The sequence below is a fragment of the Cherax quadricarinatus genome, chromosome 86 (genome assembly GCF_038502225.1).
Source record: "Cherax quadricarinatus isolate ZL_2023a chromosome 86, ASM3850222v1, whole genome shotgun sequence".
Lineage (NCBI taxonomy): Eukaryota > Metazoa > Arthropoda > Malacostraca > Decapoda > Parastacidae > Cherax > Cherax quadricarinatus.
The window spans coordinates 2,668,216-2,684,700 of record NC_091377.1 but is presented as its reverse complement, the minus strand read 5'-3'; the positions used below and the strand labels follow the sequence as shown (position 1 = coordinate 2,684,700).

Sequence of the window (16,485 nt, the reverse complement as noted above, 5' to 3'; positions counted from 1 at the left end):
TTGCCTAAAATTGCCTTCCAACTCCACCATTAATCCCCATGACAAATGAAACCTTCGTGAGTCATGTAAGGGGTTTGGAATCCTTGGAGGGTCTTCTCACATTAGCCTTCAAATGCACGACAGAACTGATGGATTAGTAAATTCATATGCCTTCAAGGAGGGCGTAGAATGCAACTATTAGGCTATGCCCAATATGCCTCTATAATCCTTTGACAGTCACTCACAGGAAGGGTATTAGGTGTTTTCTAATGATATTAAAGTAAATAACTAAAGTCTTCCAGGGAGGTCATCTGTGGCGCTCTGTCACTCTGCACAGCAACAGTCTATTGTTTACAATCACGAGTTAGAAATCTTTGAGACCTTGAAAGAACGGCATCTGAGCTTTGTTGAATGTTGTGGGACCTTGATAGAACAGCACCTGAACTTGGTTGAATGTAGTGAAGAGCAACCTACGCTGGAGTTGAAGAGCACTGTACGGTGCTCTTCAACTCCAAGGCTGAGGGACTGATTACCTCATCTTTTGTATATACTTCTACAGTCTTCCCATTATGTCCTTGAATTTGTATTGGTAAAGCCACTGGAGGGCGAAACGTCTGCAGTAAAGTTACCCAGATGTTGCACATGTGTCTAATTTTTAAATGTTTCTGTTGGGTGCTCAAGAATTCTCAAACTTATTATTTTTTGCGCATTAATTCCTTTTCTCATTCATTTTATATTTATAAGAGATATTTCATTTATTTATATTGATCTCATTCTTCCATTGCTTCAGGCATGATTTTTTCCTTCCTTAAAATTCTAGGTCACTGGTGGCAACAAATACAAAAGGTAAATGCTAAGTCGGAGGACGATGAAAGAAAAGGAAGGAGAAATAGAGTAAAGATGGGAGGTAGAAGCACATACAAAGCAGGTAACAAAACCGTGATATAAAAATAACCGGAGAATACAAAAACTGAAGGAGGGTGAGAGGATTATTTGAGTCTCGGCTGAGGCACCATCAGCAGAAGCAGCAGCATCAACAGAAGAAGCAGCAGCATCAACAGAAGAAGCAGTAGCATCAACAGCAGCAGCAGCAGCAGCAGCAGCTGCTGCTGCTGCTGCTGCTGCTGCTGCTGCTGCTAAGAGCATTAGGCAGAAAAAGAGAGAAAAAAACCAGCAGCGGTATTAGCACCTTCAGCCTCATCAGCAAGAACAGCAGCAACAACAGTAGCATCAACAACAGTAGCAACAACAGTAGCATCAACAACAGTAGCAGCAGTAACAAGAGGAGCACCAAGTAGCGACAGTGGCAGGAAGTACCAGCAAGAGAGGCTGGACAACCTCACCGTGAAAGTCCACCTTCATGCTAACTCGCCATGATGAATACGTCATTTTGACTCCCCAACGATTCATAAACCGGATTTTTGAACCATAGACGCGGAGACTTCGTGACTAGCATATTACAAGACCCCTCCGACGAGGTCCCAAACCAAACGCCTTTGAGACCACCTGGTCCAACGGTCATTCTCCTTCGCCCCACCGCTCACCCAAGTAGAAAGCGAACTACGAAGACAGGATTCTTAACTCTAGGTCTCTCGTAAGGGCGTCAGTGGTTCCAGTTTACGGTGCGTGGAGTAGTTAGGCCGGCTAGGGAGGCGGAGCTTCTCCAGGCGACAATACTAGTGATTGTATACCATTGTCTTCATCTGCTTTACATGAGGGTGAGTAGGAAGATTGGAGAGAGCTGAGGGCTTGCCACACCTCGCCAGTTTGTAACGATGAGCCATCTCCCTATCTTGCGTAATAATATACGAAGCTCAGGGAATTGTGATCGACTCGGCTCACACACTGAGTGTCCGTGGTTCAATTCCCGGTACGGGTGGTGACATTGGAAGCGTGTTTCCTTAAGACACCTGCTGTCCCTGTGCACCCAACAGTAAGTAGGTACACGTACCTGGATGTTATTCACCTTACACCTGCTGTCAGTGTTCACCTAGCACTAAGTAAGTATTTAGGTGTTTGCCAATTGGTGTGGGTCGCATCCTGGGGACGAAATTAACCTAAGTTGCCGAAATATTCTACATAACAAGGGGCTTTCTATATACTATGTCACTGGTGTCAGCTATGGTCTGTATAAGTTGTATCATGTACTCTTGGAAATAAAGATTAATTATTATTATTATTATTATTATTATTATTATTATTGGTAGTAGTAGTAGTAGTAATAGTAGTAGTAGTAGTAGTAGTAGTAGTAGTAGTAGTAGTAGTAGTAGTATTACTTAACTCTCAAAAAGATAAAAAAAAAAAACGTTGCAAAACATGTTTTTACGGTGACGATGTTTCGCTCCGTGAAGAGGGTTAGCAAATCATGACTTAATAAAACCGTACATAGAGCGAAAAATTGTCCCAATTAAATATTCTTCCGGAATGTGTGTCGTTTCTTCACAATTTTCGGCAGAGCGACACGAGGATTCCGTCTCAATTGGTGCTGTCATCAGCACCTCAACGCAGCGAACCGATAAGATTTATGCGCACATAAAAAAAAAATTATTATTATTATTATTATTATTATTATTATTATTATAAAAAAGAAGCGCTAAGCCACAAGGGCTAAAAAAATGAATATATGAAAATAAAGAAAATACATATAAAGTAACATTACCAGGTAGTAAATATTGTATTATTATTATTATTATTATTATTATTATTATTAATTATTATTATTATTATCATGGGGAGCTCTTGTAGTGGTAACTGAAGCACAGATATGATTCTCGAGATCAAGAGCCCCTCACCAACATCAAGGAATTTCCCTTGAGGGGATAAGATAATGTCAGAAATATGTATATTTCTCGTAACCAGATATAAATACGCAAATAAATGAAAATTAAACACATGTATAATATAATAATAATTATTTTAAGATACTCAGATGTTGTACATGTACTCACCTATTTGTACTCGCCTATTTGTGGTTGCAGGGGTCATGTCTTAGCTCCTGGCCCCGCCTCTGTGGGTATTGTTTATCATTCATGCACGTGGAGATAGTATATTACCACTGTAACTATCAGAATTTTGCGACCCAGTCCCATTATGTACCTCTGTAATCTTTTGACTACTACCCACACCATGGGTATGGGGTGACTATTACCCACACCATGGGTATGGGGTGCATAATATATTAAACTAACTCTCCAGTAACCCACACATAGGAGAAAGACTTATAGACGTGTTTTGGTTCGACTTGGACCTTACCTGAAGTATACCTGGAGTATACCTGGAGAGGGTTTCGGAGGTCAACGCCCCCGCGGCTCGGTCTGAGACCAGGCCTCGTGGTGGATTAGAGTCTGATTAACTAGGCTGTTACTGCTGTCACACCCTGCGTGATTACATGCTAGAGTGCAATACAATTAGTGACTTACAAATGCTCAAGATATATCAAATTTAATTCATAGTATGACATAACCAGCATTTCTTACTAAAAATAATTCTTAGACACTATAACCTACCTAAATTCAGCCATATTTTCCTAAATACTGAGTACCGTCAATAGTTCATAAACACATTTAACGAGAAAAAATATTTTAAATGTAGATAAATAGGTATCTTTATTGAGGAAACGTTTCGCCACAGATTGGTTTCATCAGTCCTAAACAGATACCCAGGTGTTATTCTTCTTCTTCTTCTTCTTCTTCTTCTTCCAAGAAACTGGCCGTATTCCACCGAGGCAAGGTGGCCCGAAAAGAAAAAACAAAAAGTTTCTTTTTAACTTTTATGTTTACAAGGGGTAACTAGCCCCTTGCTCCCGGCATTTTAGTCGCCTCTTACGACACGCATGGCTTACGGAGGAAGAAATCTGTTCCACTTCCCCATGGAGATAAGCGGAAATAAACAAGAACAAGAACTGGTAAGAAAATAGAACCCAGAGGGGTGTATATATATATATATATATATATATATATATATATATATATATATATATATATATATATAGAGGGGTGTTAATGTTGCAGTTTAAAAACTGTAGTGTAAAGCACCCTTCTGGCAAGACAGTGATGGAGTGAATGATGGTGAAAGTTTTTCTTTTTCGGGCCACCCTGCCTTGGTGGGAATCGGCCGGTGTGATAATAAAAAAAAAAAAAAAATATATATATATATATATATATATATATATATATATATATATATATATATATATATATATATGCTGGTACATGTATGTGTAGTGTGACCTAAGTGTAAGTAGAAGTAGCAAGACGTACCTGAAATCTTGCACGTTTATGAGACAGAAAAAAGACACCAGCAATCCTACCATCATGTAAAACAATTACAGGCTTTCGTTTTACACTCACTTGGCAGGACGGTAGTATCTCCCTGGGTGGTTGCTGTCTACCAACCTATTACCTTAACCCAGGTGTTATAAATGTCTAATTTATCAGTGTTGTGATGATTTTGTGACTGCGTACAGTAGTTAATATTGATCTAATGTAATTTGCATAGCAAACACACAGTCACTTTATCGTACGTTTTTATTCGTTAACGCTCGTTAAAAATCACAAGAAAAACTATACTAGTCGAGAAAGAGTCAACAGGAAGAAGTGAAGAGCATTTACATGAATAAGCGGAAAAAATGCGAGAATATCGCACAGATAAAGGGGATTAGAAAAGAATACGAATGACAAGCATATTCGTAGCGAGAAGAACGCTAGGTCTGAAATAAATCTGGAATGTTAAGTGGGGCATTAATGCAGAATCATCGACTCCAGCAGATAATAATGACCCAAATTTGGAAGAGAAACTTAGATGACTTTTCTGTCCGTTATGGATAATTTTCAAGTCAATAATGATTAATGCAGAAGCGAAGCGTCACCCAAAGTTACCTTTCTGAAGCGGGTGCAGTTTCTGAATAGTTCCAGCCACAGTACTGTGAGTTTTATTGGTAATAATGGTATAATTACCGACAAAATGTTATGTTAAAGGATGCAGATGCAACTAATGTGACATTTTATTGTAGCAACGTTTCACTCCTGGAGAGGGAAACGTTGCCACAATAAAATGTCACATTAGTTGCATTTGCATGACTTTATTCTTCAATAACTGAAATAGAGGCGTCGGAAAAGACAGGGTTTGAAACGCTAGGAGAAGTGAGCTGAATGCAGAAGCCATATTTTAATGGAAGGAAAAAGGACAGTTTTGTTCTTGAATTTTGAGAGTAGGAGATGGAGTCCCGAGAAATGGAAGGAAGATGGCGCCTGAAGTAGACGGTAACCTGGAGGAGACTCAGAAAAGATAAAGGGGATATCAGTGGGGCTGAGGACGTTATATATATGCTGGAGGTTATTCCAGGCTAGCTTAGAACCATTCAGGAACGCTGAAAGAGAAACCAGGCCAGCTAAAGACGTTCCAGTAATTCTGAAAAGTATCTCAGACCATTTGTGGGCGTTCCAATAACTTTGAAGGATATCCCAGGCCAGTTGAGGACATTCCAGGAAAAGTAAAACAAATCCAGGCCAGGTGAAGATACTCCAGGAACACTGAGGGAATCCTAGGCCAGTTGAGGATGCTCCAGAAACAGCGAAGTGAATCCCAGGCTAGCTGAGTACGTTCTAGAAACAGTAAGGAGAATTCCAGGCCAAGTGAACACATTCCAGGAACAGTGAAGGGAATCCTAGACTAACTGAAGATGTTCCAAGAGCAGTTAAGGGAATCCAAAGCCAGCTAGGAGAGGAATGTGTGCTCTTAAATTCACTCTTGCCTTAAAATATTTGAGGAATGACCACAGATGTCCTCTAACTCAGCTAGGGCGATGTTGGTGGGTGGCTGAGGCGACAGTAATGTAGTGGGCTTTATGATGGATGGTGTAGTAGGTGGTGTGGTAGATGCTGTGGTAGGTGGTGTAGTCGGGTATTGTAGGTGGCGTAGCAGGTGGTGTTGTAGCAGGGTGTATTGTAGGTAGTGTGGTAGGGGTGTAGCAGGGTGTGTTGTAGGTGGTGTGGTAGGGGTGTAACAGGGGGTGTTGTAGGTGGTGTGGTAGGGGTGTAACAGGGGGTGTTGTAGGTGGCGTGGGGGTGTGGAGGGGATTTTCAGTTTAACTTTCTTTCCATAAATAATATATTACCCCCGTCCCTTATTCATCCCTTACTTCCTTCCTCACCCCTTTTCTCTTCCTACCTGCCCTTTAACCCCCCATCCCCAGTCACACCACAAAACGTTTGAAGTTCACGACCCTCTCCCCTTTTAAGTCTTCCTACTCGTTTCTCTACTTTCTTCTTACTCACTCCTTTTGCCAACCCCCTTATTCTCTTCCCCGCCTCTATTCCCCCCCCCCTTTCACCACTTCTCTTCCCTCTCCATACCTCTCTCCTTCCTCTCCGCATCTTGCTTCTCCCCAAGAATGTGTTTACAGCCTCTTCCTCTCAAAGACACACTGATATAATAATAATAATAATAATAATAATAATATTAATAATAATAATCTTTATTTCTTTAAGTACATGGCGCAACATATACAGACCATAGCTGACATCAGTGACATACTATATAGAAAGCCCCGTGTTATGCAGAGCATTTCGGGCAAATTAGTTAACGTTGTCTCCAGGATGCGACCCACACCAGTCGGCTAACACCCAGGTACCTGTTTTACTAATAGGTGAACGTGGATAGCAGGTGTCTTAAGGAAACACGTCCTTATGTTTCCACCTGCACCGGGGATCGAACCACGGACTCCAGTGAGAGCTGAGTGCGCTACCAATCGAGCTACGGGACAGCAATTACAATTTCGTGGTGTGGTATGGAGGTGAGATTGCATTTCTTGCACATGCATTACGACCTCTGAATCACGGGTCATGCCCTCCTGACACTCTCACTGGTTCAGCTCACAATCACGAGGACCTGGGTTCAACTCCAGGCTGGGTGGGGCAAATTAGCACGTCTACTAACACCCACTGTCCCTCGCCTTCAAAGAGCAAATAGGTACCTAAGAGTTAGTTGGCTCCTGTGGGTAACCCGTAGTTGGGTTGGTAGCGTACTCAGCTCACACACTGAGGTCTGTGGTTCGATCCCCTGTACGACTGGAAACATTAGGACGTGTTCCCTTAAGACACCTGCTGTCCCTGTTCACCTATCAGTAAAATAGGTACCTGAGTATTAGTCGACTGGTGTGGGTCGCATCCCGTGGACAAAATTAACCCAAGTTGTCGGAAATACTCTGCATTTCATATACTCGAAGAAAAATTATTATTATTATTTTATTGTTATTATTATTATTCTATTCCAGGACAATACTGAACGGCCCCAGTGGAAATAAACCGTATTTAGGGAGTAGAAAGATTCGCTTCAGGGCCCCTAATCCCGCAGGGGTCCCAGAAGGGATTTTATTTCACACTGCTTAGAAATTTTGGGTTTGCTAATAATAATAATAATAATTTAGTACAAAATAAAAGTTAAAATAAAAGTTATAAGTTAATTAAATTATCACGTAGGCTAACTTTTGATGGGTTGAAGGGGCCCCCATAACAGTTCAAATTTCAGGGCCCCAAAAATGTAGGTCCTCCATTTCACTGTGATCATCCCACTTGTGTGTCTCATTCTCGTACATAATGATGAGAAAAATGCAAAGCATAATACTGTGTCATTCTTCATAAGTGATACTGAAATGTGTATGAGTGATACGGATGATTCTAGAGTGTGTATGATAGTGGCATACGATACTTGAGTGTGCATGATTGGCAGAGATGATACTTGAGTGTGCATGAGTGGCAGAGATGATGCTTGAGTGTGCATGATTGGCAGAGATGATGCTTGAGTGTGCATGATTGGCAGAGATGATGCTTGAGTGTGCATGAGTGGCAGAGATGATGCTTGAGTGTGCATGAGTGGCAGAGATGATGCTTGAGTGTGCATGATTGGCAGAGATGATGCTTGAGTGTACATGAGTGGCAGAGATGATGCTTGAGTGTACATGAGTGGCAGAGATGATGCTTGAGTGTGCATGAGTGGCAGAGATGATGCTTGAGTGTGCATGAGTGGCAGAGACGATGCTTGAGTGTGCATGAGTGGCAGAGATGATGCTTGAGTGTACATGAGTGGCAGAGATGATGCTTGAGTGTACATGATTGGCAGAGATGATGCTTGAGTGTACATGAGTGACACAGATATTAGAGTGAATATGAGTGACGAAGATAATACTAAAGTGTGTATGAGTGATGCTGGTGATAAAACAATGTGTTTGAGAGTGACAGACAACACTAGCCTTGACATTCTTGCTGTTGTTCGTAGAGTTAGACGTTCTTAGTTCTGAAGTTGAAGGTTCCGAAGTGGATGCTGTTACCAAAACTAGTTGCCCTCATCAGTACCGCTAACAACGACCTCGTAAACACGTCAACATGGACGACACCCTACAGTGTCACACCTGAAGGACGACACACCAACAGACTCGTCATTATCATCGTGAGAGAACGCAATACGTTCTATACTGTTGAGCCACGTTATGCCTAAGTAGGCCTACCAGCCATCATCATCAGGCCTAGTCTGAGATCAGAGGAAAAGGGGTAATGCTTTCCACTTTAATTTTAATAGTTATTGTGTTGGACTTCTTGCTGAGTGGACTGTGTCTATGACTGAGTCCTAGGTTGTGTCCTAGGCTGTGTTCTAAGTTCTGTCCTAGGCTGTGTTCTAAGTTGTGTCCCAGGCTGTGTTCTAAGTTGTATCCTAGGCTGTGTTCTAAGTTGTGTCCTAGGCTGTGTTCTAAGTAGTATCCTAGACTGTGTTCTAAGTTGTGTCCTAGGCTGTCCTGGGCTGTGTCCTAAGTTGTGTCCTAGGCTATGTCCTAGGCTATGTCCTAGGCTAGGTCCTAGGCTGTGTCCTAAGCTGTATCCTAGGCTATGTCCTAGGCTGTGTCCTGGGATGTATCGTGGCGGGACTGTGAGCGACGGGTCGCGGCCAGTAACGTAATTACAGCGGCGACCACAAAACACCTGACGCGTTGCGCCTCAGGCGCCGGAAGCCCCCGAGGCGCTCGCGTGCGTCGCTCACGCTGTCCGCACACGCTACTGGTCCACACACACACACACACACACACACACACACACACACACACACACACACGGGCCATGAGCTATGAATCGACCACTGCAACCACAATTAGGTAAGTACAGAAGTCCAACTATCTATCGACAAGTGCCTTTCACAGAAGGTAGCTACCTAACACACACACACACACACACACACACACACACACACACACACACACACACACACACACACACGATAATGATATTTTTATATGTAATTACGACTCTATTAAGAAGGATTTCCGGTCTTTAGTTCCGTGAGCCGTCGTTACGAGGAGGGGGAAAGAAGAAGGGTGAGGGAGAGGGAAGAGGGAGAGGGGGAGAGGAAGAGTAAAGGAGGGAGGGGGGAAGAGGCAAGAGGAAGCCTGACTGAGAAGGCAGGGGTCAGAGTTCAGGGAGATTACCTTTCGAGGTGATCAGTCCATAGGTAACTGTATTGACACTCACGCCCGCGCTGACACCCACGTCCGTGCTGACACCCACGCCCACACTGACACCCACGCCCGTGCTGGCACACCCACGCTGGCACCCATGCCTACATACAGAATGCCGTAATACAAGAGGGCCCCGCTTATACAGCAGGTTAGGTTCTGAGCTACTGCTGTAATTCCAAAAAATCGCTGTAAAGTGAGTCAGCCTTTTTTTTTAACTTTCAAATGTATAAAAACCGAGATAATAACAAGTTTACACCATCATATATTAAGTGAGCAATAGAACTAGGTCTAAAAAAATGCATATATGGTATACACATTACTTACATTAAAATATTTTTATCCTTAGCTTATAGTGAACAGTGAATACATTTATTGTAAGATGTCTGTATAAATGAAGAATGTGCATGACTTAAAAACACTGTATTAGCGAAACGCCGTAAAGTGAAGCGCCGTAAAGCTGTCGTGGGGGTTCGGTAGGAGATATGATGGTTGAAGATAAACACAGTTGTAGATGGTAACGCTATATATATTGTCAGACTGGTAAGAGATGGGGGCCCAGCCTGCCGTGTTACTGCCTGCTTGTATGTCTAAGCGTGGAGTGAGAGCGAGGCAGAGCGTCTCACTAACTCATGCGCATCCCGTGAAGTCATACAGTCACTGGGCTAGGGATCTTTTATATAAACACATGTAAAGGAGGATCAGCAACTATGCTGACAAAGCGGTGCCCTCCTGTATTAGATGACGTAATGCTAGATAGCATTGGTGTAAAAATTAGAACGTAGAGTGACTCAATTGAAAATAAACCCCATAGACTTTATTGCAGTATCTTAAATAAGTCACAGTGACTTTATTGCATTATCCAAGACTTAATAAGTCATATGTTATTAAACTACAGTAAAGATTTTGTCAGTGACAGTGACTTAGAAACTGAGGGAACAATTGTGAGATTATATAGTGAACCCATTGTGAGGGAGGAGGAGGAGAAGAAGAAGAAGAACAAGAAGAAGAACAAGAAGAACAAGAAGAAGAACAAGAACAAGAAGAACAAGAAGAACAACAACAAGATATAATGAAAATAATAATAATAATAATAATAATAATAATAATAATAATAATAAGAAGAAGAAGAAGAAGAGAAGAAGAAGTTAGTCTGATATATTTTCACATGTTCTTTACATTATTTTGCCCAGGCTGCAACCCACAGTAGGTCACCTAACTCCCAGGTACCTAGTTACAACCAGGTGCTGGCAGACACTTGTGTAATAAAAGGCACAAGAATAAACAACCGTCCTCGGTTGTGGCTGCGGTAACTGCGGGACAGGCGAATAAAAAGCTGCGGTTTTGAAGGCGGCTGCGGTAAATGCGAGATAGAGCCTTTAAATGCGCTGCGGCTGCGGTAGGATGAGGGAGAGGACCCAAACTCCATCGACCTTGAAGACGGCTGCGGCAACTGCGGTAACTGCGAGAAGAGGGTAATCGAGTTAAACTGGCCGCATGCGCTGCGCATCTCACCGGAAAATTGTGCCTCTCTCTCCGCTCTTGTTGCTGGTGAAGAGCTCTTGGTCCCAGGAACTGGAGCTGCCCTCCCCTTTCCTTGGATCAAACCTGATTACCTACCATTGCATGAATCCCCTACGAGTTTAGAGCTTCCCCAAAAATTTGATGATAAAAATAATGAAAATAATAATAATAATACGTACAAGACATCACGTGCAAAAGAACACGTACAAGGTATCACGTGCAAAAGAACACGTACAAAACAGCAGGTTCAAGACAGCACGTACAAGGGAGCACTTGGAAGGGAGATAAAGAACGTGCCTCAGGCAAGAGAGCACGTGCAAAAGAGCACGTGCAAGAGAGCACGTGCAGGCCGGACATCAAGGTGGTTGTGGTTCCTGTTATTAAATCACCAGGACCGGAAGTTACTAAATTGGACACTCACTACCACGCGAAAAAGCGAGAGAGAGAGAGAGAGAGAGAGAGAGAGAGAGAGAGAGAGAGAGAGAGAGAGAGAGAGAGAGAGAAACTGAGAGGAGAGGGTTGAAGGATAACAGGGGAAAATTATAACATAAAATAATTGACCACTCTGAGGATGTGCCCTCGTGTACCTGTTTTCCGTCTCTCGAATATCCTGTTCCTCTGTATACTCACCTATTTGTGGTTGCAGGGGTCGACTCTCAGCTCCTGGCCCCGCCTCATCTCTCGTCACTACTAGGTCCACTCTCTCCCTACTCCAAGAGCTTTATCGTACCTCTTCTGTGTGTGTCTCTGTGTGCATTATTCATACGGTTGCGAAATCCTGTTTTCTTACCTGTGAATATAAACACAAGCACAGATGTAAGACCATGTTCTTCTGTGTAGTCAATAGGCGAGCTCCGTCAGCGGTTAAAGTCCCAGACCAGCCCTGTGGTCTGAGGCAGAGAGCAGTTCTGTGGTCTTAGTGACTAACCTATTGGTGTTGGAGAGGTTGTTAAGGGCCATTAAAACTTACCTCCTAGGAGTCGTTGTTATTGTTATTAGCTTATAGGGCCACTGGCGGCTTACACCGTACTGAACCCTACTTCCCGATGGCCACGGAAGAAGCGTAACCCAAAGTTGGACGAAGAGAAGTCCCTTTGCAAATACAATAAGTAACTTAAGGCTCATATTTAGTTATTTTGTTGTTTCAGAGAGAGACCATCCTAAGAACAGGTGTCAGCGTTAAGAGACTATCCAAGAACAACTCTCAGCGCTGAAAGACCACTCCAAAGCAATTCTCAGCATTCAAAGACTTCTTTCCCATCCACAAGATAACTGTCACCGCCTCAACACCAACTTAACTCCGATGTTATCATGCTAATAACTAAACACGGCAAAAGTAAGAGAGCAAATGAGAAACATTCTTTCACCTTACATTTCAAGAAAAATAATTGCCTTGGTAATTACGAGAGTTACATATGCTGCTGAGTTCCTGCCTCTTGAGTGTAACGAGGCACTTACACTGATTACATTGGTACAGTGTTACTCAGCTAGGGTGTCCGCATGGTGTTGGTCATTGGACTACCGCATAGCGGATGTGGCTAACCCACTATTATGGCTTATGTTGAAGAAGAAGGCTTTATTGGGATTATTAACCCCGGAGGGTTATTAGCCGAAGATAACCCAGGCAGTGTGGCTTATTTCCATTGGGGCGTGAGGGGTGGAGGTACACAACTCGGGATAACCCAAAAAACCCAGGCAGTGTGGCTTATATCCTTTGGGTACACTAAGGGGAAAGATAAACCAGGATAACCCAAGAAATTAAACAATTGTGGTTTATTTCCACATGGTAATTTTCCACTCACAACAGTCTCCTGACACCTAGGTACCTAATGACTACTAGCTGGACAGGTATCACGTGCTAGGAGGCTTGATCATACGTCGTCTCGTCATGGAACGAACCCGGGTTCTTCGGGTAGGGAACTGATTGTACTACAAGTGATCTGCAATATGCCAATGTCGAAATAATATCGTCTCTTTATACATAGTGCGCAAAATTTAACCATTATTACTATTAGAATAAAAAATAATGAAATTTCCTGGTTTTTGGAAAGTTGTGAGACCTTTTATTACACTTATCTGAAAATGAAAAGGAGAGAGAAAATTGACGTGGAAATTAAAACTAAAATTGATTTCCATTGAAGCTTATTGGAAAGTGATTGATATACCTCTCGGTGTATATACAGGGTATATACACCGAGAGGTGTATTTTCTCTTAGCAAATATATGCTGAAAGTTTGAACTATATTTTAGGGATTAAAGTATTCTTGTCTGGTGGTGAAGAGGTAAACGAACCTTAACAAGCCTAGTGTACTTGATAGATTGTAAACTCAGTTTACTAAAGTACCTCTGTAATCTGTAAATACCTTTGTAACTTGTCATGATTGTGACCAGACTTACCTGGAGTTCATTACCTTTGTAAATTGTGAGTTCATTACCTTTGTAAATTGTGAGTTCATTACCTTTGTAAATTGTGAGTTCATTACCTCTGTAACTTGCTCAGCTATCAAAACTTTGGAGTCCAGTCCCTGGACCAATTATGCACCTCTGTAATCTTTTGACTACCGCCCACAGGATGGGTATGGGGTGCATAATAAACATATTAAACTAAAACTAAATCATTAGCCTGATTGTGTAGAGCAATTTTGAGCATTCTAATACTCTACCTGCTGCTTGGAGTCTACCTGGAGGGTATTCCGGGGGTCAACGCCCCCGCGGCCCGGTCCATGACCAGGCCTCCCTCTCTAAGTTATCATTATAACTAAAAACAAAACAGAATATGTAGTGAAGATCTAGACTGTTGGAGACGGTAGAAGACGAGAAGCAGTAGTTTGAGGAGATCAGTCCATAAGCCTTCGTCGGTCGATATATTTATCAAGTACTGAGCACCTATCCAGGCTGATGGACTAACAGCCTACCAAGACTGAGGGACTGATCTCCTATGAAGACTGAGGGACTGACCACCTATCAAGACTGAGGGACTGACCACCTATCAAGACCGAGGGACTGACCACCTATGAAGACTGAGGGATTGACCACCTATCAAGACTGAGGGACTGACCACCTATCAAGACTGAGGGACTGACCACCTATCAAGACTGAGGGACTGACCATCTGTCAAGACTGAGGGACTGACCACCTATGAAGACTGAGGGATTGACCACCTGACTAGGCAAGCACCAGACGATCCTGGCCCATGGCCGGGCTCCGAGAATAATTAAATTCTCGAAACTCTTCAAAGGTATACCAAAGGTATCAAGACTGAGGGACTGACCACCTATCAACACTGAGAGACTGACCACCTATCAAGATTGAGGGACTGATCGCCTCAAACTACTCCCTCGAGGCTTAAATTCTACGTTGCCAGTAATTTATGTATCATCTTCCACTGAAAACGTATTTTCTCACAACATTTACTGCACCACACATGCATTATTAAGATCATCTCAGCGATTTCTTCAGAGCCAAATGTCATCCTGAGATGACGCTTAAGACAGATGAAAACAGCCATTCGCACCCGCCCGTCTTCCGTAACTGAGAAAAAAACTGCAAATCGCCCCCAAGTATCTTTAAACGCCGTAGTGGAGGGCTGGAATGCTTCCAGCGAAGGAGGTAAATTACATTTTTTCGTGAAGTAGTCGGGTGAAGCATCCAATATGTATCGTAAGAATGGTACACTGGTGGAGCATAACACCGTGACTCGCCACCACAGACAACATTGGTCCCAAAGGCACAGCCAATGAGCGCCCAGTACACTTGCCACTTACAGCAGTAAAGCTCAGTGGAGCGTGAAACGGCATCATGTGAGCTCTCTCAAGGTAGTTAATTCCAGGCATCGTTACAGTTCTTCACTACCCACACGTCACGACCAGGAACAACATCGCTAACCACTCAATTGGACATTAACGACCATTTAATGTATTAAGCTGAACACCAGAGGGGAAAAACTACGCCTTGCTGAACGTGGTTATATTTTCGACAACGTTTCGCTCTGTGTACAGCGTAACGGTGTCCCAAAACAAGCTTCTTCTTCAAATAAAGGAAGCGTTTCGGCCAGTAAATCTTATAACAACAGAGGAAAAGAGAAGTTCAAAGTCTATAGTCTCCTGTTCATCTTTTTAACATAATAAATTATTATTATTATTTACACAAAAGGATGCTAAACGCGAACGGGTCATACAACGTCAATCCAAAAATAATTTTCCAAAAATCTCCTCTTAATGATGCATACGGATTTAACGACCCATAAATTAAAATAGTGAAAAAACTAACATTTTTATTCACCATGATGCATGTTTTGATGTGTATTGTGATGTTTACAATGTTAATTTATTGTTACAAACAAGTGCTGTGCAACATATCAATGTTTGGCGATTTCTTAATTATTATTATAATCAAGGGGGAAGCGCTAAACCCGGAGGATTATACAGCGCCTGGGGGGGGGGATGTGGAAGGCATTCAGGCTTAATTCGGGGAACTGGAGCACAGACCCAATTCCCTAAATCAAGAGCCCCTCACCAACATCAAGGAACCTTCCTTGAGGGGGCGATTTCTTAAGCAAGTAGCAACGAGAACACAGAACACTGAGATATATAAGTCTCTCGGTGTATATACACAGAGAGGTGTATGTCTATTGATGTATATACATTGAATGATGTATATCTCTCTCAGTGTATATACATTGAGGTGTATGTCTCTTGATGTATATACCTTGAAAGATGTATATCTCTGTGTATATACACTGAGGTGTATATACACTTGATGTATATACCTTGATAGATGTATATCTCTCAGTGTATATACACTGAAGTGTATGTCTCTTGATGTATATACCTTGAAAGATGTATATCTCTCAGTGTATATACACTGAGGTGTATATACACTTGATGTATATACCTTGAAAGATGTATATCTCTCAGTGTATATACACTGAGGTGTATGTCTCGATGTATATACCCTGAAAGATGTATATCTCTCAGTGTACATACATTGAGGTGTATGTCTCTTGATGTATATACCCTGAAAGATGTATATCTCTTAGTGTATATACACTGAGGTGTATGTCTCCTGATGTATATACCTTGAAAGATGTATATCTCTCAGTGTATATACACTGAGGTATATATACACTTGATGTATATACCTTGAAAGATGTATATCTCTCAGTGTACATACATTGAGGTGTATGTCTCTTGATGTATATACCCTGAAAGATGTATATCTCTTAGTGTATATACACTGAGGTGTATGTCTCCTGATGTATATACCTTGAAAGATGTATATCTCTCAGTGTATATACACTGAGGTATATATACACTTGATGTATATACCTTGAAAGATGTATATCTCTCAGTGTATATACACTAAGGTGTATGTCTCAGTGTATATACACTAAGATTATACTTTAATCCCTATTTTAGGTATTACAGTATTCTTGACTGGTAGTGAACAGGTGACCTGCAGTCTTAAAGACCCTCGCGAAGTCG

General features: G+C 42.1%; 1 protein-coding gene across 1 annotated transcript; it reads right to left on the bottom strand.

Moving 5' to 3' along the window:
* Positions 1 to 7,321: 7,321 nt before the first annotated feature.
* Positions 7,322 to 11,944, bottom strand: LOC138855236 (E3 ubiquitin-protein ligase SspH2-like). The gene is made up of 2 exons (XM_070103533.1): positions 11,793 to 11,944; positions 7,322 to 8,386 (listed from the first exon to the last, which is right to left on the bottom strand). The coding sequence occupies exon 2, from the start codon at positions 8,233 to 8,235 to the stop codon at positions 7,459 to 7,461; it is 777 nt and encodes a 258-aa protein (XP_069959634.1). The 5' UTR covers positions 8,236 to 8,386; positions 11,793 to 11,944; the 3' UTR covers positions 7,322 to 7,458.
* Positions 11,945 to 16,485: the final 4,541 nt, after the last annotated feature.